Here is a 25234-nt window from a genome sequence, read left to right as displayed (position 1 = left end):
TTGGAAGTCTTCTTAATATATTCATACCCTTAAACCTAAATTCAATAGTATAAATAATGAATTTTTAAACTTACAAAGACTTGATAAAATTTATCACATACTAATGAGACCTAGCACAATAATACTGACTAGCCAATACCATCAATGAATTCTTAAGATTCCCTTGTTAAGAAGATATTAAATTCTTAAATACTACAAATCCATCAATCACTTTTAGTCGAAATTGACTAATAGACCTAAAAAATTTTGAATTATTTCAAATCAAAATCAATATATTCTAGGAGTCTTCTAAATGTATTCATATTATTAGATTTGAATTCAATATTATAAATTGAGAATAGTAAATTTTTGAATGGGTATGACAAAAATTTAGGGATATGTACGTAAATACATATATAATTATTCCGTGAAAGAAAGGGTATAATGAAAATGAGCTGAATGATTTTTTATTATGAAAATTAAGTATGTGAAATAATAAATCCCAAAACTTATATATATATATATATATATATATATATATATATATATATATATGCTCCATTCAATGTTTAGTTTTTTAACCTCTATATCTCTGGTACGTAAAACAAATCTTCTGGACAATTTTTTTATGACTTAGGGGATATACTACTCGTATTTGCGGTCATATCGTGATCGTGATCCGGCCGCAAATTATTGTGATCCCTTCTTGAGTTCATCGCCCCCATCAAGTTATAATTTTTATTCGAAGCGAGCGGCCAGAGGCCCCCCGAAGACCTCCGGTGGTGGATAAGTGGCCAGATTATTAGGCGTCGAGCGAGGGTTTCCTCCGAACGGCCTCTGGTCGTCCGCTCTGAACAAAAACTATAACCTGATGGGGACGATGAACCCAGGAAGGGATCGCAACCAATTACGATCGGATCGCGACCACGATCCGACCGCAAATACGAATGGTACATCTCTGGATCACAAAAAATGCTCCAGGAGATCCCCCGGCTCCATCCCTGCTTGCACGCGCAATTCAGTAAAATGACATTAAAATTTGACTAGAAAATTATCCGCACAAGTTTTGATTATTCTGAACTAGAAAATTTGACAAGAAAAATCACATGCGCGTTGAATTGTATCATCCATTGACATAATAATTTCTTGACCTTATAGATTCGAGGTCTACAATAGCAGGTAGGCCATCAATCACAACTCCACAGAGACGATCAATTAAACCTCTACATTGGCAATCTTCCTCCATCTTCTTACCCTAAAATAAACATCGATCTCTCGACGATGATTACCTTCGTTGCGTTGTTTCTGTCCTTCACTTTGACGACAGCTCCAGCAAGTACTTGATCTTTCTTCCTCTCTCGCTCTCTCTCTCTCTCTCTCTCTGTTTTCGAGATATCAAAATTGAACTTTAACGAGGTTGTTTTCGCTCCGTTGAATTCAGCTCGTCGGAGTTTGTTACGGCCAGTGGCGGATCCGGAATTCAAGCATGAAAAAATGATTTTTACGTGGAATAAGAGACAATATTTTCTATCTTCATCGATGAAATCTCATATTACTAAGAGTTCTATTACCCGCAAGAGGGGGCGACCGCTGATGCCGCCCCCCTTTGAATCCGCCCCTGGTTACGGCATGCAGGGGAATAATCTCCCTGAGCCCAGCGCCGTCGTGAGCCTCTACCGCTCCCACAATATCGGTAGGATGAGGCTGTACGGCCCTGACCAGGCCGCTCTGCGAGCGCTACGGAACTCTGGCATCCAGCTGATCATGGACATGCCAAGAACGGAGCGCGAAACCATTTTATTCAAGGTTGACTAAATTTAAAATAAATTATTACTTTTTATATAAAAAAATTTATACAAAATTAGTGTATGATAATATAAAGAAGAGACATACCGGGCTAATTAAAAAATTTATAATGGACGGCGACGCGCAATACGTCCTCCCCGCCATGCGCAACCTCCACCACGCTCTGGAATCTGCCGGCCTGGATGACCGTCTCACGGTGGACACCGGGGTCCTCGGGTCGACCTTTCTGCCCTCCAATGACGCCTTCTCGGCCGACACCAGTTCTCCGTTCTTAGTCAGCTTTTACACTTACCCCCTCCACTCCGGCAACAACAGCATGGTGTCGCTTTCGTACGCTTTGATGAATCACCCCGCCGTCTGGATAGATGACACGTTCGCATACACATATCCCTTCAACTCGCTGGTCGACCCCTTCTACGCGGCACTGAAGAGGGAGGGAGCGCCGCAGGTGCCCGTGGTGGTGGCAGAGACTGGGTGGCCATCACAAGGTGTAGCTGGGCCAAGCACAGAAAACACACAGACGTATAACCAGAATCCGATCAGGCGCATCGGAAAAGGAACGCCGGCCAGGTCCGGTGAGATCGAGGTGTACATTTATGGCATGTTCCACGAGGACCAGAAGTCTCATGAATCGAAAGCAAAATTCGGCCTATTCAGTCCTGATATGCAATCAGTTTATCCGCTCGGTTTTAGTTGGAAACATTCGACTTAGTGTACGGGTTTTCGTTCCAACTTAACCATGGCGAGAACAATCCTCAGAAATATTTGAAAATAGCAAGCATAGTAAACATAAAGAAATAAACTAGACAGTTGTGATACTAGAAGAGCACCAGTTGATTTCCGGCCATAACTGATCCTCAAACTTCACCAGTCGCAATGATATTGTCTAGAGATCCCTCAGATAAAGGCTTCAAGCACTAATTTGTAAGTTCCATGATTGCAGTGACGATATCACCTTCGGCAGCTTTGAGCGCATTGACAGCCCTGGACCTGGGAACCCCAGCCTGGGTCATTACCAATTCGATGTCCTTTGGCTCGACACCAGTCTCATCGACCTCTTCGTCATCCTGTGCGACGGTAGATGGCTCAGGTTTTGATATCATGTGACTCAAATCCGGGGCCTTGAACTGCTCGGCAGCTTGAGTCTGCAACTGTGAGCTTAGATCCTCAATTTTCGCCTCTCCAAACACAACGTAGGTGTCTGAAGTTGGGCTCTTGAAGACATCAGGTTTCGATATAACAAATAGTATCTGGATTTCCATGAATGAAGAATGAAGTCACTTTAAAATTCTTAAAGATATCAGAAAAAATAGTAATAATAACTCATTGACTTACATTCTTGCTCTTCTTTACTGTTACGCGGCTGACACCAGGTACTGGCTTCATACCGAGCTTCAGCATAGCCTTCCTACTCTTCTTCTCGCTCCTGCTTTGTTTTGACCTTCCAGAACCATCACCTTCTTGCCCTGCATATATTAACTTATGTCACTTGACGTCCATGTCTAACATTAAATTTAGAAGATACACAAACATAATAACTAAGTATAAAAAATGATGGTATAACTTAAAAGGAAACACGAATAGAAGTTTTACAGGATTTTGTAGCTTCCAAGAATATTAATTTCAATATGTCCAGGTTGAAATATTACAACCATATTTTCACTTTAGTGTAGCGCTACAGCAGAAGCTAAAAGTAAAATTGATCTCTTTTAAAACAGTAAATTAACAAACCAGAAGAGTATTAAGACAGAAACCAGCTAACCATTTTATAGTCTTTCAAAGAAAACAAAACAAAAGAAAAAAAAAAAGAAAAAGAGCTGGTAACTGTCTTTTATGAAACAAGATTGTACTAAATACAGTCTACAATAGGATCATATAATGAAGATACAAATTAGCAAAAATGTAAATTTTAATAAAGTTCGAAAAGAAAATTCAACGGAGAATCACCATGGGTTGATGAAAGAGCAGCTCAAGGAATGGAGGCATCTATAACAGATACTAACGACTGTAACTTGTTATACTTGCCAACTACGCATTTCAGTATCAAGATGAATAACAAGCTATAGCTTCCCAATTCTCGTACATGCATACAACTACTTAAATTAGACTCGAATATAAATGAAATATTTACAATTTGTATATAAAATAATCTATAGTACACAACAGATATTAAAGAAATTTTAGTTCACAATTTTTTAATCTATTTTTAATATTAACATAATTCTTTTTTATGACAGCCACTATAATTAATTGAAAAAGAAAAATTTTTTGGAAAACAAAATCTTGCACCATAAACCAATTGTTTATAGATAATTGATTTAGAAGAAAAATGAAGTGACTACTGCATAAATGCAACAATAATTGTCATACAATAAATTTAGCATGCTTCACATTAAAATAACAATTATAGGATGGTAAAAAGGATTTTAAAATATTAATACTTATGGAGAGATTCGTGCAAGTAGGTATGATTTTATTAAACAAAATAAACTATCAAGTTGAAATTTATCAAACTAAAACTATACAAATAAACATAAACTGGATTCTCATCATAGCTCTGGATTATAAGAACTGGTTCAGGGGAACAAATAACAGAATGGAACACACTGCCCATGTATGCTGTCTAGAGTTCATTTTTTAATTTTGGAAAAACAACAACAGATATACCACCTTAGAATATTATATATTCAAACTCTGCTTTAGTTGCACAAGAGCATCACAAATGCTCAAAAAGAACACTTGTTGGAGCAGCGAATGTAGTATAATACCTTCATCTTCTTTATCATCATCGTCGTCGTCGTCATCGTCATCATCTTCCTCGTCATCCTCCACGATTGGTTCATCATTCTGTTCAAAAGGTTACATCAAGCTCTCCTTAAAACACAATAATCAAAGAAGTTAAATAGCTGTTGTTGGTAATAGCATAAAATATTTGGTAACACCTAACTAATACCTGAAATTGGTTTATGCTTTCTTGTTTGATTGCAATAACAAGAAGCCATGTTAGTCCCAACTATTTGTGGTACTCAATTGTTTTAATTGTTAGCAACAAATTTCTAACTTCCAAATTATCAAAATTATAATCTGTTATGTTTATTTGGAGGAAATAAAGTAGAGGAGAGAAGTGAAAAAGTTGGTGTCTTTACTCTTTACTAGGATGAAAATATAAAAAAGGAAAGTAAGATATTAATTTCTCCAATTTACACAGAAGAGACCAATCTAATTCCGTCCTCCAACTCCATTTTATTTCCACCCAAGTGATGTAAAAGAAAGCATATGTATGTAACATCAATTTCTTCCTTTCAGTTGTCTACAAATTAGCAAGATTGACAAATAAGCAGAGAAGGAAGATAGTGTGATTTTTTTTTTTTGCCTCATTTAAACTATGCACTTTATATCCTCCTTCCACTGCTTGAATATCTCGCTTCAATTCTTTTTAACCCATCTTATTTACTTGGACAGAGCTGAAAGGAGGAAAACCATATCACATATATTGCATCTATATTTAGAAGATCAAGCTTGCTTTCTCTCCACTTGTGCACAATTGGAACAAAAATAAAATGGAAGATTTGAATGGGAAGATTTTTTCTCTTCTCTTGCATCTGAGTAAACAAAGGAAATTGACAATGTTCATGCCTTTTTACTTCCTTTCATACTTTCTTCCAAATAAACTCAGAATAAATATAAAGTTTATCAATCAAAATATACTGGGTATCAATCTTCAGGCATCTAATCAAAGCACCGGATCAGGTTTTCTTGCACAGAGTAGTAGAAACAAGATTGATGTTGGACAATCTGAAATTCTACAAATGTTTCAAATACCTGTTCAAGAAAACTAAATCTTCATACCATTAGATGACAAACCACCTATAGTACATGTTTACATGATGGACACCTATCCCTCATTCAAGTGCCTATTTTAGCCAAGTTATAATACTAATATTTACTACCTAAACAATGGGATGTATTAGAAGTCACATAAGACGTCCTCATTGAAGCCGTGAAATAAATGTAAATTAGAATTGAAATGATCATGAAAGTGACCCATAAACTGAAGTGTCTATTTTAAAATTGAAATGACAAACCACCTATAGTGCATGTTTACATGATGGACACCTATCTCTCATTCAAGCGTCTATTTTAGTGAGTTATAGTACTACAATATACTACCTAAACAATGGGATGTATTATAAGTCACACAAGACGTCCTCATTGAAGCCAGTTAAATACATGTGAATTAGAATTGAAATGATCGTGAAAGTAGCCCATAAACAGCAAGATGAGATGAAAGGGTGCACATAGTTTACAACTCACAATTGCTATGAGTACCTGCTTCATCAGGAGGGAGTCTCGATCATTTGGTATGCACCCTAGATCAAATTGACCAGTTGAATCACCTTAATTCATAGTAATATAGTCTCACAATTGCTCATATAAAACCACTATTGGACCCCACAACTCACCATGCCGTCAATACAAATTAAGCCAAGCAATACCATCTTAATAAAAGCCAATAAGTAATACAAGATGCAAAAGATATATGCACCAGCAGAGACGTAATAAATGACAAAAAAAAAGATTGAAGCTTTGAGATAAGATGAAGAAAAGAAAAATAGATATGAAGACATTATCTCATGCCAAGATACTCGGATCTAGAAGTTTATCATATCACCTGGGATAACAATTGAGGGAAAAACAACATCATACGACTTTTCCATTTCGTGCGCCTAGTGATTCTCATAAGCCCCCTAAACTACCGATGCGGTGACGATTCACCACGACAGCAAAAGACAACACACTACAACAGACTATGATATTTGCTAACGCACAAACCAAATCAGAATAATTTCTAGTAAACAACGCTTTTTCCACGTGAAAGTGTCAGGTCAGTTAGATGTACTAAGTATCCACTAGGATCTCACGCATATGACTGATTCTGAACAACAATAGATCGCACCTTCAACATTTCACACAAAAGATTCAAACAAAAACACTTGAATCAAAGCTCAAAAGAATCTAAAGTAAGAGAAGGGAAAAAAAAAGTGGAACTTAAAATCGACAACGTTGAATTTACTGACTCACGTCGATCTTTTGTTGCTCGAAATGAGCAGCAAGGAGTTCCTCTTGTGTTTGAGCAGTCATCGTGATCGTAGGGAGACGGAAAGGAAAGCGGCTGCTGAAAACCCTAACGACGCACGCCCTAGGCTATGACTGGCTCGAGGATATAAATAATGTTCGTCTACTGCACTAAATTACAACATTGCCACTGGGTAAATATCACATGATCAAAGAAAGGACGTTTTTTAAAAATAAAAAAAATTAAATGAGCGTCCCATATTTTATATGTAAATATCTCTAATCCAATATTATTATATTATAATATTATTTTTCATTTTCAAAATTATTATAGGGGTGTCAATCCGTCAACTCCACTTGAGTCGATCCAAAACATTATTATACTCAAGTTAACAATTTTCAAGTTCGAGTCGGAGTTAAATCGGAAGATTTTCGAGTTTGAAATTTTTGATCAAATTAAGTTGGCCTAGGTAGGTAGGTTGATCCAAATTTAGAGTCAGTGGATTTTTAGATTTAATATAAATTTTATTTTTAAAATTGAGATATTTTTATATATATCAATATTAATATTAATATCATAATGATAAAATATTAAGATAAAAATAAAAAATTATAAGAAAAATAATAAAAATATTTGGGTTATTTTTAAAAATTATTTTTTTAAAATGGTATGTCGTTGAAAAAATAATTACCATAATTCGAATAAACCATAGTCCGTCTTTTAAACACAGACATAAGTGAAAGGCCGCACGTACAAAACCTCTCTCACATTTAAGTCAATAGGAAGAGGCTCTGTGAACCGCTTCCTCGTAATTAACGAAGGAGCTCCCTCAAGGTCTCAACTATGGGAGGGAGCTTCTTTGAGCAAAGTCATGTCACAGTGGATGGATGGTCTCAAAAGCCTCTCGATATGCTCTCAAACGGAGATATATATTTCCAAAGCGTGTAAGCTAGTAAGAGCGCGAGCAATGGCTAAGTTAGAAATTACATTTTATCTGGTCTAAAAAGATTTTGAGTTGATATTGAACTGAAGGCTATATAGGAATCTGAGCTAAAAGCAACTCCAATGCAGAATTCATGAGACCTTATGACGTTTATAGGGCATTAAAATCAATGCAAGAATTGATATAATGTGCATGGAACGCCTCACATGCATTTTTTAATAAAGATGCATTTGTTGAGTAAATTTTTTTTACAAATATTATTAACTAATATTTATTTATTATTTTAATTAGGAGAAATAAGAAAATTTGGAAAATCGTGAGAAGTTTTTTATTTTTGACAATTTTAAAATTTAATGAGTAGTTTAAATAATAAGATAAATTATGGAAGGCAATAAGAAATGTTCTGTTTATTTTGATTATATTAAATGTTCCTTTTTTTTTTCCACCAACAACCTAAATCAAGCACCGCCTTCGCCGTCAACCTCCGGCGCCACCTCCTCCTCTTCCCCTCTATTCTTGATCTCATTGCCAAAACATCCAGCACAGATCCTCCCTGATCCACCTACACTTTTGTTATCGCCACCGACTGCGAAGAAGTAAAAGAGATAGTATGCAGCTTTCTCTCTACCACTCCCCTAATATCACCGTAAGCGTCACCAAGCGTGCACTCCAAGTAAGTCGCTCTCTTCGTTTGTCTTCCTACTGCCTTCCAAGGTCTAAAAGTCACGTTTTTTTATTATTTGTTTATGGGCAACAGGATCGCTTATTCCCTTTTGTTGCCCGTCGGCTTTCTCCCATAAAGTGTTGTGGCGCAACTGGAGATGGAGGTCTCGTCTTCTTTGCCCCGTGTTAGTGTTCACTTTCTATGTTATTTGTAATTCCATAAATATTAAAAATCTTAAATTTATGATATCCATCTTGGAAATAATGGGTGGAGTATTTTCACGACAAATCAAAAATATGAGAGGTGAAATTGTGATTTGAAAACTTTAGAGTGGGGGTAGGCCAAAACACAGTTCTCTAAATTTACACATCTTCATGATATTATTAATTTTAACCCTTGATTTTGGCATCTTCTTCAATTTTCTTATAGGAGATAAGTTTCCTCCCAGTCTTATGCTCCCCCTTTCACTAAAATCCACACTTAGATGCGGTGAAAATCCTCATCAGAAAGCAGCATTGTACATTGATAAGGGTATATCTCTAATCAATGCAGGTGGCATTGCCAATGCTATACAACATCATGGGAAGGTAAAAGGAACTTATTGGGTGTGGCAATTCAACTTTTTTATATCCTACTGCATATAATATGGTAAAACCCATTTATTTGATTTGCTACTATGGTCTTTATTGATATTTATTTTCTTTATTTGTAACTTAGTTTTACTAATTAATAAAAGCCTTGGTATTGCAGCTTATCAGATAGTTGCTTGAATGGTTTAGACAATCTTATAGCTAAGAATTTTAGGTAATTATTCTCTTGAGGATAATTTTTAGAATCCTACATCCATGACTTGTATCATAATATCATCTGTATGGACCAAGATTAAAATAATCACGATGATTTAATTTGATTCAACATGAATCTTGTTATATGTGATTATGGAAACAGAAAGAAACCCATGTAAAATTAAATAATAGCCCATTAAAACTTAGAAGCAAGCCTAATTATTTAATTAAATCCAACATATCAGATTCAAACTTAATAAGCTATTTGATTCCTTTCTTTTTGAGTGTGTGGATGCCTTACAAAAACGTAGTAGACAAAGGAGACTTTATCTATCATAGTTGCATTGTTATTTATTTTTCAATTTTGTCACAATCCATTGGGTATAAGAGGAAGTTGTTACATGCTGGTAAGGCAGGTTGCAGACTTATTATCAAAAATAGTTAAGTTTTATATGCCATGTTTCATTTTTTTTATTTATGTGCAAAAAACAAATTCGTAGTACTTAAAAAATCTATCTTTCCTCGTGAAATTGTTGTTTTGGGTGATTATATTGTAGTGGAGTTACAATTCTAAGAACATCGTGACATAGATTATTTTTTTCTATATCTATTTCGTAGCTAATAGCAAGGTGCCCTAATCTTTAGTTTCTTACACATGTGAGTCCATAATTTATGTTCATCATATCACCCTTTAATTTTTAGGCCATATTCTTATTATTTTGCTGGTGTTTTGGATGCTTTGGTTATCATCATTTTCCCGTCTCCATTGGTCCAGGAAATGCCATATAACAATTACTTGGATGCTGACGCTGCTTGGAATTGTGTATCAGAATTCAAGAGCCCTACTTGTGTGATTGTCAAGCACACAAATCCTTGTCGGGTAGCATCCCGACAAGATATCCTTGAAGCATACAGATTAGCTGTAAAGGCTGATCCTATCAGTGCTTATGGCGGCATTGTTGCTTTCAACACAACAGTGGATGAGGTAAGAAACATAGACACTAAGATTTTGGCTGCCATGGATTTTAGTTATCTGCAACACACAATAATAAAAGTAGAACTATAAATTGGATCATATAATTTTCTATTCTTCATTTCAATTAATCCCGTGAAATCACATTTCTAGGACCTTGCGAAGGAACTCAGGGAATACATGAATCCAATAAAAGATACTATGTGGATGTTTTATGAGATTGTAGTCACACCTGAATACACACTGAAAAAGGACTTGAGATCCTTAAAGGGAAGTTTAAGGATTTGAGGATTCTTGAGGTGAAGAAAAGTGGAAAAGGAGTTCGCTCATTTCGTCGGATTAGTGGTGGTGGTTAGACCAAGAGTCCGATGACTTAACCCCAGATGATATCAAATTCTCAGTGATGTCTGAAAGAGTTCCGGAGGAGACTGAGCTTCACGATGCCGAGTTTGCATGGCTTTGTGTCAAACATGTAAAGAGTAATGCCATTGTAATAGCTAAGGTAGTTTTCTTCTTCAACTCCAATAGTGTTTAATAGTAATTCCTTAACTTGCCTGTTAGGTTGTAATTATTGAATTAAGTGTTAATTCCATAGAAGCGTTAAGCAACTTTTTTTTTTGCAGAATAATTGCATGTTGGGAATGGGTAGTGGTCAGACAAATAGGCTGGAAAGCCTAAGGATCGCCTTTAGAAAGGCCGGAGAATCAGCAAAAAGGGCTGCATTGGCTAGCGATGCTTTCTTCCTGTTTGGTAAGAACTTCAGTTGACGTAGAGATTACTGAATTGCTCATACAAACTATTGATTTGAGATTACATATGATAACTTCTTAGTTTCATTATCTAGATTTGTTTTTAACCTTTTTGTGGGAGGCTTATTGTTAACATGAAGTTGTTGCATTGGCATGCAGCTTGGGAAGACGCAGTCGAAGAGGCATGCAAGAATGGTATTGGAGTGATTGCACAACCTGGAGGGAGTAAAAGAGATGGAGATGCTGTGGACTGCTGCAATGAATATGGAGTTTCGCTTCTCTTCACCAGTGTCCGACACTTCAGGCACTGAGGAAGACTTCGACTTCTCCTCAAAGTTGAAAAATATCTTGAAGAAATTCTCGATTCCACGGATCCATCCTTTATTGCCTGGAATAGGTATATATCCGGCATCCGACGATTTATTTCACTTATTGAGCAATTTATTCATTTCATATTATATTCCTAAATGACATTGCGAGATGCATCTAACTAATCCCATTAGATGGGGTTGCGATTGGTAGAATGTTAATTTCAAAAACAATATAGATACAAATTTTATGACAATATTACAACATTATAATCCAAAACATCCTTGTTTAAAGATATTAATTCGTAGCATTTTCAATTATTAATTTATTTCTTAATGCAAATGCAAATCCATTAATAGATTGTGCATCTTTCATTGTATGATATCAGCTTGTAACATTTTCAATTATTAATTTAATTTTTAATGCAGATACAAATCCACTAGTAAATTTTAAATCTTTCATAATATATACTAAGTTTGCAAAAATGTTTTGTATAGTGCAGTTCATAGTTTATTTTAAGTCTATCGTTCTCTATAAAACTTAACTTCTACAAGCATACTTAACTGCAGCGGCGGATTTACATTAGGATTGCAGGGGCAGGGCCACGGCCTTCCCAAATTTTTTTAATAACATTATTCCCTTATGGAAATTTTTTTATTTTTTTAGTATATATATTGTTTGACCCTTTCAAAGTTAAATATGTACAGTTGTCTAGTATTAAGTTTTGTTTTTTTTAACACAACTCGAGGTCAAATCTTTGATGACTAAATTTCAAAAAAAAAAAAATTGCCTTTCTATTTCTCACATTTTAACTTAATATACATTATTCATTATATATGTACAAAAGAATCACAATATAATTCATAGTCTACAAGTAACAAGGCAATAAAATTTTTATCCAATAAATTGAGATTCAGCCAAGCAATATAACATTTCTGCCAAAACCATTGCAAGAAAAAGAGAAAATAAAGAGCAATTCACCTCCTCATAATCCCTCTTGTTCTTAACAATATGCAACAAAAGATTCGAACAGAGACATCGTCCATTATATTCTTTTACAAAAAAATATAAACTTACAGGTGTTTCATAACCGAGAAAAGAGAAGATACTTGGTTTGACCTGATAATTGTAGAAACAACTTGTGCCACGTTGAATACAATCAGTTACTTTGACTTCTCTTTCATTTACAAATTAATTAAACACAGAACAAACTATACATAATGAGTCTTTCCCTTTCAAAGGTTCAACCAGCATTATTACTTATCAATGCAAAATATCTCTTCCAATAGTTCAACTAGCTTGATTGAGGCAAAATATGCTTTGATATCTCTGATATGATACTTGTTGAGGAATCCTTCGTGTCAGTAGGCATTTGGATCTCTCTCTGACCAAGACATTGCAGCCGGGATTATTCCAAGGAACACACTTGATAGTTAATCTACAACCTAATGACATCGAACTAAAGATTTTGAATTATGATTTTACATTGCAATGGTAATGTTATGATCGTCGTCCACAACATGAATAGAACAAAGAGACCAGTAGTGAGGCAACCGTTATGGCCATCTTTCACATAATGACGTTTTCCCTTTGAAAGTTCAGCTAGCATTACTAATGCAAAATATCTTTTAATATCTCTGAGATGATAACAAATATGGCACCCGCCATCACAAGGGCTAATGTGTATCTGCCTCCAGGTACTAGTGAAGGAACTCTTGGCGCCAATGAGCCATTTGAATATCTCTCAGACCAAGACATTGCAGCAGGGAGTACTCCAAAGAGCACCAGAACTGGAAATAAAAGGCTCACTTGAAAGGTTAATCCACAATCTATTTATATCAAACTAAAAATTTGGCATTAGGACAATGAATGAATCATTAATTTATCAAACCATATTTCTGTATGGATGCATACTTTATTTTCTTTATCCTCTTTAAATTATGTTTATAATTTCTCTGTCAATGTTGTAACCATCTTGCACAATAAGAATAGAAGAAAGGGGCCAATAATGATGACAGTTTACCTCCATAGGTGCCAGCAAAATCCAATGCTTTGAAAAATATCTCTGGATCAAGCAATGATAGGACCAAAGGTGGAAACAAAGTTAACAAATAGGGCAAAGGTATTCTTTCGCCACTCGGCAATTTAAGCACTGCAAATTTTAAGTTAACCAAAGTTTAAAAAGAAAAAAAAGTAAGAAAACAGTAGTTATCAAATAAAATGGATACATATGTCCAGTTGAAGTGTTGCCAATGTACAACTATCACATTTTGTTGTATTTTCTCAAGCAAAGTGATGTTACCCAACTCATGACTAAAGAAGAGATGAAGGTGGCGTGTCTACTTACAGTCAGCAATGAAGTCGGCAAGTCCTAGGATGAATCCAATGTATGATGTTGCTATTGCAAAAAATGAAAACACCTGAATAACTGGCTGCAGAACATGATTTAAATGGAGAAATAAGCTTCCATTTTGATACATTATTTAGTATCAGTTAACAAGGGCAACTAGAATATGATGTTGGGAACTTACTCCAACTATTCCATTGTCATTACGTAATTGTTGCAGTGGGTCAATCAGGGTAGCACTATTACTTAGATCAGGAATACTACCAAGAATTACAGCATTCCATATAAGAAACAGAAGAAGTGGAATGGCTGTTCCGAGAATAATTGCAGTCCTGAGACATCAAACATTGGAGTACATTGTTTTTTAAAAGATCTAGATACAAATTTGAACATACACCTCTTGGTGTTTGGCAATTATCAATTTCCTAACTAATTCAAAATATAGGTGATCTTTGAACTTTGTAATCTCCTGAGATCACAAAATAAAATCATGAATATCCAGTGTTTGTCGAGCAGCATTTTGTTGTTGCAGACATGGTTGTCGCTGTGAAGGTGGAGGACGTTGGCTTTTGCAAACCTGAGATAGCGATGACAGCGTGTTTCCCAGGCATAGAGAGGAGAATCCATCCAATGTTGGAGGTTCCTTGACTCTGCAGGATATGGCAATAATGATGATAGGCACGCTAGGCTGAAAACATGGGATCACAAGTGGCTCTAAGAGAGATCTGATTGGGTCAATCAGTGTATGGAGGAAATCAATAGGGGCCATTGTTTACAGGAGGAACAGGTTGGTACCCAATAGAAAAAAACTTAAACTTGCACTGGAAAGGGATTGGGGAAACTCACACTGAGACCGAATCAGAAATTCAATTCTGGCATCAATTGCAACATGAAAAATTGCACCACAAAAAAAGTTATTAACTCAACTTACCGAAGAGGAAAATATTATTGAAGTCAAAAATAATTCATTACGAGGGATCCAAACCCCTTTGGACACTAATAATATGACCAAGTCATCTGAGGAAGACTAACTTTTTTTTAACAAACACTTAAAAGGCCTAATGCATCCCTAAAATTGTAATAAATACTCACAAATTTAAAACAGCCTTAAAATATTAAACCAATTTTTTTTAAAAAAAAAATCTCTAAAATTTAAAATAAACCCTAAAATTAATCCATAAATTTTAAACTGCATGAGAAAGGAAGAGGAAAAGAAGGCAAGAGAAGTATATTCAAGCTCAAAAGTCTTACAACTTAACATCGTTCTGTGAGTCTGAAGTAGTGTTGATCTATGAGGTTAGGAGTTGAGCAAAGAGGATTCAGGTGCAGGAGTCTCAAAGTAGGGGTGATTGGGCTCATGATTTTGTTATTAATCAAGTGACCAAAGTGTAGAACATTGTTGATAATGAACACATTAGGCATTAATAATATGCAAGTTACTTAATATGGCATACTCTATTTTATTATATTATTGTTTTACCTTGTATGATAAGCCTATTTTTTCAAAGTGGAATTATGAATTGAATAGATAGATTAATACAACTTATTGAATATATCTTATTTTTTATCAAATAAATAGTTTTTATTTTTCACTTCCCTCATATAAATCCACCCAAGTAAACAAGCTATTGATCATAATACTATTTACCAAGTATGAGATTTAGAGGGATGAGATGGAAATAAATTAAACTTGAAATTTGAATTGCAATAGAAAAGTTCAGTTTAAGGAGAAGCTAAATTGAATATATGAAATGATTTCAATAATAAGGGAAGAATCTAAGGGAACCATAAGGGAATGAACTCATAAGAGTTTTAAATACATTGGATTAAATATTCAAATAAGACATGGATAACAATTTCATTAATAGGGTAAAAATGGAATTGGAATGGAGAATAGCTTGTGTGGTCGTGCATGACCATTTTTGTGTCTGTTAGGCTAAAAGAAAATTTTTGCAAGAGCCCACCATATGATCCAACATGCTGCACCGTCAGGAAACACAGTATAAAAATAATTAAATCAAGGACGATATGACATAACATGAATATATGGAGCATAAATAGATGGAGTTATGACAATATAGTGTTTAAGAGCAATTAAGTATAACTTTGATGGATAATCAAATGAGAAAAACTAAGTTGAGATAATATCAATATTTTCAAAGCAAACTATAAATCTATAGTTAGACAAGCTGAATTACTTAGATGTTAAAAGTGCAAGGTAAAGAGATACAACAAAAACTATAGTTAATGCAATAAAAAGTGATTTAATTGATTTAAATTGAACAATAATTTTGAACAGTAATTGTGAACTCATGTTGAACAGTACTTCTAAAAGCCTTATTATAATGTAGATAGTTCATTTAAACAGTAATTTTATTGTCTTAGTTTTGTGTTATTCTTCCTCCCAGTGAGCCTCACCTGTAGAGAACAACAAACTTGCAACCCCGACTTGTCTATTGGTATTTTGGGATTGTCCCGTTAACCTTAGATAGTCAGCACAGGTTTTACGCAAGAACTCTCATACAGTTACTGTTCGCCTGTGGGTACTTAGATAAGGACTGAGGAATGAAAAAGAACATAAACAGAGAATATAAATCACTATTTTTTTTTATTTCCAAACTAGTACAAAAAGACTTCTAGTGATAAGCATATATAAACAAACAGTTTATACAGGATACTTAATTGTTTACAGATAGAGACTGTTTATAGACTTGGGAGAAAAATAAACACACATACTTACAGAAATAAAAGCTAGAGGTTGCAACATACTTGAAAACTTGCTTTCAGAGAGCGAGGGTCGCAGTCTGAAGAGCCAGGGTTGGTGAGGGCTTTTTATAGGAGAGGGAGAGAAGAGAGAGGGGGTCGGTTCCTTCGGGGAGAAGGAACCTTTCATCCGCGCTTTCAGGGAGAGGTTGAGGGGACCCGTTCATGAGAACAGAGAGAGAGCAGCTGGAAAGTGAGAGTCTGACCAGTCCACCCAGAGTGGTGGCTGCCAAAGTAATGGAGAGAAGCTGTAAAGTGGAGAGTAGTGGACTGAAAAGAGTGGGTGGACAGTGGAGAGGGACAATAGAGGAGCTGTAAAGTGAGGGTAGTAGGTTGAAAAAGAGTGGTTTGTCAGTGGAGAAGGACAATAGGGTAGGTTTGGTCCCTATGGTTTCATCATGTTGGTGAGATTATGCTCGCTGACAGAATCCAATGAAGGAGTAGAATTTGTGCCCTGGGCTTCATGAAAGTGGGCTTCTTGGAGATGGGCTGGAGGTCTAGATTAGGTCGCCTGACTTGTTGTGGAAGTATCTACATATTGCTCTTGGGCTGCATATTGTTGTGATCTGGCTAAGGAGGCTCTGGAGGTCAGAGCAGAACTTGCCAGCCTTTTAGTGGCCCATCGGTCAACCTTCTTTTGATAATGCTGTAGTAGAGTTGAATATTGTGATGTAGGGATGTGAGTATGGCTGACCGATGGGCCACTAAAAGGCTGGCAAGTTCTGCTCTGACCTCCAGAGCTTACAAAGCCTCCTTAGCCAGATCACAACAATATGCAGCCCAAGAGCAACATGTAGATACTTCCATAACAAGTCAGGCGACCCAATCTAGACCTCCAGCCCATCTCCAAGAAGCCCACTTTCATGAAGCCCAGGGCACAAATTCTACTCCTTCATTGGATTCTGTCAGCGAGCATAATCTCACCAACATGATGGAACCATAGGGACCTAACCTATCCTATTGTCCTTCTCCACTGACAAACCACTCTTTTTCAGCCCACTACCCTCACTTTACAGCTCCTCTATTGACCCTCTCCACTGTCCACCCACTTTTTTCAGTCCACTACTCTTCACTTTACAGCTTCTCTCCAATACTTTGGCAGCCACCACTCTGGGTGGACTGGTTAGACTCTCACTTTCCAGCCGCTCTCTCTCTGTTCTCACGAACGGGTCCCCTCAACCTCTCCCTGAAAGCGCGGATGAAAGGTTCCTTCGGGGAAGGAACTGACCCCCTCTCTCTTCTCTCCCTCTCCTATAAAAAGCCCTCACCAACGCTGGCTCTTCAGACTGCGACCCTCGCTCTCTGAAAGCAAGTTTTCAAGTGTGCTGCAACCTCTAGCTTTTATTTATGTAAGTATGTGTATTTATTTTTCTCTTAAGCAGTCTCTATCTGTAAACAATTAAGCGTTCTGTATAAACTGTTTGTTTATATATGCTTATCAGTAGAAGTCTTTCTGTACTAGTTTGGAAATTAAAAAAAAAACAGTGATTTATATTCTCTGTTTATGTTCTTTTTCCTTCCTCAGTCCTTATCTAAGTACCCATAGGCGAACAGTAACTTTATGAGAATTCTTGCGTAAAACCTGTGCTGACTATCTAAGGTTAACGGGAAAATCCCAAAATACCAATAGACAAGTCGGGATTGCAAGTTTGTTGTTCTCTACAGGTGAGGCTCACTGGGAGGAAGAATAACACAAAACTAAGACAATAAAATTACTATTTAAATGAACTGTCTACATTATAATAAGGCTTTTAGAAGTACTGTTCAAAATACTGTTCAACACTACTGTTCAAAAAGTGAAAAGTTCTGCTGTTCTACTTTGTCACAGTTGAGGAAAGATTATATCTAGAATGCCGAAAGTATCAAACCTTACTAACCACTGATCTTTTTATAACTCAAATAGTATTATCTACATCTCTTTAATTTGACTAAGTAATCCACTAATTCTCATGTTCTATCTATTGAAAAGATGATTTGGTGATTCATTGTTTCAATCTAGCTTATAGCAATAAAGAACCAATTACAATCCCTCGTATTAATAGACCTACATTCAAATAAAAGAGTAAATTAACTACTAAAGAAATCAATATAAGAAAATTAGTGAATTCCTACCTTACTTTTGACAAGTTCCCTTCAAGGTTTGTACAAAGCACTGGAACTACATTCTGGAAAAAAAAAACAAAAAAAAAAAAAATAGAGAAGCAGCTTCACTAACAAATATTGCATTGCATTGTGCATGCGATTAAGTTAAACATACCTGATACACAAACGAAAGAGCTATTATAGGTATACTTTGTGGGATAGCCTCTAAATGGACCTGAAGAAGAGAATCCCAATGTAAATCACCAGCTGCCACACCCTGTGAAAATCAGCTCTATCAGTATCATCTTGCTGGCCTACTTGAAGAAGTGATGATGCAAGCCAACTCATAATAAATCCATATATTGTCTCATTGATCTTACATTTCAAAAACTACAGTATAAAAATTATATTGAAAGAGGCAAAGAGAATAAAATGCATCAAAAAATTGTTTCATTATTTATAGGTAAACATGCCCAAGAGGATAGCATTTCAAATATTTTGATTAGTCAACTTGGAAATTATGAGATTGAAAAGTTACTGATGCATGTTGACAATGTATTTAAAATTGTCACTAAATATAAAAGGATGTTAATGTAAAATGATATAAAAAAGCAATATAAATGTAGGTAGAAGGGACCTGCAACTCATTGCTAGTGGATCTAGTTTTGTTTTTGTCTCACTATCATTCAAAAGGTAACACCCTGCACTCATAATAGCCATGCACATTGTTCTCTTCCTTGCCGCTGGTGGCATTTCCTCTAGCTCAAGTTTGTGTACCTCATCTCCAAGCATAACATTTCCTCCAAATGCAAGTCTGCATCTTTGTGCCAGCCTGACAATTCATCTAGAGACATTGTACATCATTGCAGCTTCCACAGCCAAGCTTATTGTCACAATGTTAAAGAACACATTCATCCTACATTGTCTCTGCAATGTACCCTCCAGTGAACTCTGGCAGAGGTTCTCCAGGAGACCTTCTCTGTCACTATAGTCCATCTCTTAGTCGTTGCTCTTTGACCCACCAGATGTGCAGAGAGATCTTGCTACTTGTTTGAGCAACCAGTGAGCTCCTCTTCACCTCTCCAAGTTCCAACAGACTGAAAAATATGTTATGCTTCTTCCCTGAGCCAATTTTGTATTTACGGCCTCAGATTCAGCAGATTTCTTCTCCAACTGCTTTATACAACAGATAGATCTTATAAATGATGCAGTGGACTTCTCTCAGTTCTCCATGCATCTGCTGAGCTTTCTCCATCTAAAGATTGTTGTCATCTCATTTGGTTTCTTCCATTATTGTCTTTCTTGAAAATCAAAATCCTATGCCGACAAAGAACTTCCGTCTCCACCAAGTGCTTGAGGTACCACTAGCAGGAGGATGGTTCAGACTCAGCAACAGGATATTCTTAGCATCAGCCTTCTGCCATTAGTGTACCAATCAAGCAGTATTTGCATTTACTTCAGTTATGTTGTTATCAAAATGCACCTTTTAAGCCCATGGAATCCTTAGTTCATTGAGGTAATTCTATTGCTTGCATGACATGCATCACTGGATCAATAATTTAGATCCATGATCAAGAGCATCTAACCAGTAATATTTCTCTCTTCTCTTACACTAATATCTAATCTACAATTGTCACTCTAGCAAATGTCACTCTCATCAACTAAGAACATTAGCCAGGTCAATCTTATTCCATCTTTATTATTTCCTCTATTCTTTATAACAGAAAATTATCTGTGAGCAAACTCATTAAATCATTAAATTGCACAATAATCTTCACTAGACTTTGTTTTAATTCAAGAACTGTGATATGATAAGGTGATTATGATAGAGAATTAGCCTGGAGTATTGCATAAGTTGACACTGCCTACACATCCATCTACTCTAGTGATTGCTCTTCTCCTTTCTAAATATTCCATCATGGAGAAATATTAGCCAAGAAAATCTTCAAAATATAGTTATTTAACTTGCTCAGTCTACAAGTTTTGAGTGTGAAATCCGTCAACTAGATAAACACTTTTGGCTTTTCATGGCTCTTAAAAAACATTTAGAAATCTTCTCTAGTTCCTCTTTTATTACTTGGATCAAAATGCAATTTGGCATTCTTATTGGTGTATCAATAAGTAACAATGCCAAAAAGAATAACACATTTAGCCTTTCCTATCTAGCTATGTATTCTACATCAATCATGATGCCCTCATAGACTTTAATAAAATGATACTGAAGAAAGTAGAAATACACATTTGACTGAAATCATAAGAACTTTACTACTTCATATGTGAGTTCCCCTATAATTTTGAGACAATGCAATTCTCACATCCTGATATCTTATAAATCACAAGTCTTCTTCTATTATTCCACTTTGAGTTTTATTAAGTTTCCTACATAGTTTAAAATCTAGTATCAAGCCAAATGGCATGGTCAAAACATATTGTTGTTTGTTTTGGACAAACATCAAGATGAATTCAAGTAATGTTTATTAATTTTTATAGTTTGTTTCTCCAAAAATGGTCCAACCCTTCCTACCCGCATTGGCGAGAGCTTCGTGTACCAAGCTACTCTTTTTTTCTCCAAAATTTTAATTCAATTGATTATTTAATTTTTTTTTTATTTTTGTAAGTAAACAAGTTAAGTGAAAGATTATAAAATAAAACTTAGTGAATCAATATCAACACTCATTGAAGTAAAAATGAGTAAAGATGATTAAATAAGTAAACCTCATCTCAATTCAATTGATATAGTTTTATTAAATGTAGAAAATCTAAGTGGAGATGATTAAATAAGCAAACCTCATCTAAATCCATCTCGATATGCTTTAGCACATGCTAGAAAGTGTCGAATATCAATGTATTATGATATGGCAATTTGATTGAGTATCTAATTGCTATATTCTTTTTTTATAAATAAATAAAAAGTGAAAGGGTACTGTCAACACAACAAAGTGTCTATATTATTCAAGTTGAGGATCAAAATTCTACCCTTACGCCCAGATATGTAATTGCCTTTTTTTCTTCTCAATTTTCTTCTTTTTCATCTCCTTACTCCAACTCGAATTTGCCATCGCCACAATGTACCAATCTCTACACCATACCAAAACTTTCTTGTTCAAATTGATTACTGAAACTAAAATACAAAATGAGATTCTGAACCTTGGTTTCCTAAGACTATATAAGAATCTATGTCAAATCCACAATGGACACAAATTATGATGAATGAGATGACAATATTTCATTACAATGGTACAACGAAGTTTGCCACTATTCTGGCATATTATTGGTTGTAAATGAGTATTTACTATTCTCTCCTTTTACTAAGATTACTTTAGTTGTTCTCCCATGGCTATCTAGATAAAGAGATATTGACATAGCAATTGTTGGAACTGTAAGGTTGAGATGGTCGGATGCTAAAGGGGATGAATAGCAGTTACACCTGCAAATGCAATTTCTAAACTTCCCATGCTACAATCTTAGTAAGGTCAGATAATTTAGTGCAACAGAATAAACGTAAAAAAATGCAAGCTTTTTAATTGCTAACATAAACATTTGTGGTTCGGCAACCTCCAAGATTTTTACTCCATGACCTATGATCCATTAATAGATCACTCTCGAAAAGTCACTATCCAATCTTATTTTCACCAATATTTAAGCCACTGTTAAGTCCCGTTTATATAAGCCTTCAGCTCTCGTCATTTTCCAACTTTCTCTCTACCACTCCCCTAATATCACCGTAAGCGTCACCAAGCGTGCACTCCAAGTAAGTCGCTCTCTTCGTTTGTCTTCCTACTGCCTTCCAAGGTCTAAAAGTCACGTTTTTTTATTATTTGTTTATGGGCAACAGGATCGCTTATTCCCTTTTGTTGCCCGTCGGCTTTCTCCCATAAAGTGTTGTGGCGCAACTGGAGATGGAGGTCTCTTCTCCTTTGCCCCGTGTTAGTGTTCACTTTCTATGTCATTTGTAATTCCATAAATATTAAAAATCTTAAATTTATGAGACACAAGTTGATATCCATCTTGGAAATAATGGGTGGAGTATTTTCACGACAAATATGAGAGGTGAAATTGTGATTTGAAAACTTTAGAGTGGGGGTGGGCCAAAACACAGTTCTCTAAATTTACACATCTTCATGATATTATTAATTTTAACCCTTGATTTTGGCATCTTCTGCAATTTTCTTATAGGAGATAAGTTTCCTCCCAGTCTTACGCTCCCCCTTTCACTAAAATCCACACTTAGATGCGGTGAAAATCCTCATCAGAAAGCAGCATTGTACATTGATAAGGGTATATCTCTAATCAATGCAGGTGGCATTGCCAATGCTATACAACATCATGGGAAGGTAAAAGGAACTTATTGGGTGTGGCAATTCAACTTTTTTATATCCTACTGCATAGAATATGGTAAACCCCATTTATTTGATTTGCTACTATGGTCTTTATTGATATTTATTTTCTTTATTTGTAACTTAGTTTTACTAATTAATAAAAGCCTTGGTATTGCAGCTTATCAGATAGTTGCTTGAATGGTTTAGACAATGTTATAGCTAAGAATTTTAGGTAATTATTCTCTTGAGGATAATTTTTAGAATCCTACATCCATGACTTGTATCATAATATCATCTGTATGGACCAAGATTAAAATAATCACGATGATTTAATTTGATTCAACATGAATCTTGTTATATGTGATTATGGAAACAGAAAGAAACCCATGTAAAATTAAATAATAGCCCATTAAAACTTAGAAGCAAGCCTAATTATTTAATTAAATCCAACATATAAGATTCAAACTTAATAAGCTATTTGATTTCTTTCTTTTTGAGTGTGTGGATGCCTTACAAAAACCTAGTAGACAAAGGAGAGTTTATCTATCATAGTTGCATTGTTATTTATTTTTCAATTTTGTCACAATCCATTTGGTATAAGAGGAAGTTGTTACACGCTTGTAAGGCAGGTTGCAGACTTATTATCAAAAATAGTTTAGTTTTATATGTCATGTTTCATTTTTTTTATTTATGTGCAAAAAACAAATTCGTAGTATTTAAAAAATCTATCTTTCCTCGTGAAATTGTTGTTTTGGGTGACTATATTGTAGTGGAGTTACAATTCTAAGAACATCGTGACATAGATTATTTTTTTCTATATCTATTTCGTAGCTAATAGCAAGGTGCCCTAATCTTTAGTTTCTTACACATGTGAGTCCATAATTTATGTTCATCACGTCACCCTTTAATTTTAGGCCATGTTCTTATTATTTTGCTGGCGTTTTGGATGCTTTGGTTATCATCATTTTTCCGTCTCCATTGGTCCAGGAAATGTCATATAACAATTACTTGGATGCTGACGCTGCTTGGAATTGTGTATCAGAATTCAAGAGCCCTACTTGTGTGATTGTCAAGCACACAAATCCTTGTGGGGTAGCATCCCGACAAGATATCCTTGAAGCATACAGATTAGCCGTAAAGGCTGATCCTATCAGTGCTTATGGCGGCATTGTTGCTTTCAACACAACAGTGGATGAGGTAAGAAACATAGACACTAAGATTTTGGCTGTCATGGATTTTAGTTATCTGCAAGACACAAAAATAAAAGTAGAACTATAAATTGGATCATATAATTTTCTATTCTTCATTTCAATTAATCCCGTGAAATCACATTTCTAGGACCTTGCGAAGGAACTCAGGGAATACATGAATCCAATAAAAGATACTATGTGGAAGTTTTATGAGATTGTAGTCGCACCTGAATACACTGAAAAAGGACTTGAGATCCTTAAAGGGAAGTCTTAAGGATTTGAGGATTCTTGAGGTGAAGAAAAGTGGAAAAGGAGTTCTCTCATTTCGTCGGATTAGGTTCCGGAGGAGACTGAGCTTCATGACACTGAGTTTGCATGGCTTTGTGTCAAACATGTAAAGAGTAATGCCATTGTAATAGCTAAGGTAGTTTTCTTCTTCAACGCCAATAGTGTTTACTCTAATAGTAATTCATTAACTTGCCTGTTAGGTTGTAATTATTGAATTAAGTGTTAATTCCATAGAAGCGTTATGCAACTTCTTCGCAGAATAATTGCATGTTGGGAATGGGTAGTGGTCAGACAAATAGGCTGGAAAGCCTAAGGATCGCCTTTAGAAAGGCCGGAGAATCAGCAAAAAGGGCTGCATTGGCTAGCGATGCTTTCTTCCTGTTTGGTAAGAACTTCAGTTGACGTAGAGATTACTGAATTGCTCATACAAACTATTGATTTGAGATTACATATGATAACTTCTTAGTTTCATTATCTAGATTTGTTTTTAACCTTTTTGTGGGAGGCTTATTGTTAACATGAAGTTGTTGCATTGGCATGCAGCTTGGGAAGACGCAGTCGAAGAGGCATGCAAGAATGGTATTGGAGTGATTGCACAACCTGGAGGGAGTAAAAGAGATGGAGATGCTGTGGACTGCTGCAATGAATATGGAGTTTCGCTTCTCTTCACCAGTGTCCGACACTTCAGGCACTGAGGAAGACTTCGACTTCTCCTCAAAGTTGAAAAATATCTTGAAGAAATTCTCGATTCCACGGATCCATCCTTTATTGCCTGGAATAGGTATATATCCGGCATCCGACGATTTATTTCACTTATTGAGCAATTTATTCATTTCATATTATATTCCTAAATGACATTGCGAGATGCATCTAACTAATCCCATTAGATGGGGTTGCGATTGGTAGAATGTTAATTTCAAAAACAATATAGATACAAATTTTATGACAATATTACAACAT

At 35.5% G+C, this 25234-nt stretch overlaps 2 protein-coding genes, 1 long non-coding RNA gene and 2 pseudogenes across 3 annotated transcripts; 3 read left to right on the top strand and 2 right to left on the bottom strand.

Annotated features, from left to right (window-relative positions):
* Window positions 1-1894: 1894 nt before the first annotated feature.
* Window positions 1895-2497, top strand: LOC121979890 (glucan endo-1,3-beta-glucosidase-like). The gene has a single exon (XM_042531870.1). It carries the CDS (start codon window positions 1895-1897, stop codon window positions 2495-2497), a length of 603 nt encoding a protein of 200 aa, XP_042387804.1.
* LOC121981362 (nascent polypeptide-associated complex subunit alpha-like protein 1) lies at window positions 2413-7024 on the bottom strand. The gene is made up of 4 exons (XM_042533833.1): window positions 6868-7024; window positions 4554-4632; window positions 3121-3251; window positions 2413-3035 (listed from the first exon to the last, which is right to left on the bottom strand). Exons 1-4 carry the CDS (start codon window positions 6925-6927, stop codon window positions 2703-2705), a joined length of 603 nt encoding a protein of 200 aa, XP_042389767.1. The 5' UTR covers window positions 6928-7024; the 3' UTR covers window positions 2413-2702.
* A 1647-nt stretch (window positions 7025-8671) lies between these two features.
* Window positions 8672-11544, top strand: LOC121983119 (annotated as a pseudogene).
* A 2373-nt stretch (window positions 11545-13917) lies between these two features.
* On the bottom strand, window positions 13918-18816 carry LOC121981361. The gene is made up of 3 exons (XR_006111804.1): window positions 18653-18816; window positions 18508-18560; window positions 13918-15612 (listed from the first exon to the last, which is right to left on the bottom strand). It is a non-coding gene; the product is annotated as an uncharacterized LOC121981361 (long non-coding RNA).
* Window positions 18817-19409: 593 nt separating this feature from the next.
* LOC121979889 lies at window positions 19410-25234 on the top strand (annotated as a pseudogene).

Source organism: Zingiber officinale, chromosome 5A (assembly GCF_018446385.1).
Source record: "Zingiber officinale cultivar Zhangliang chromosome 5A, Zo_v1.1, whole genome shotgun sequence".
In the NCBI taxonomy this organism is placed as follows: Eukaryota; Viridiplantae; Streptophyta; class Magnoliopsida; order Zingiberales; family Zingiberaceae; genus Zingiber; species Zingiber officinale.
This window is presented reverse-complemented; position numbering and strand designations above follow the sequence as displayed.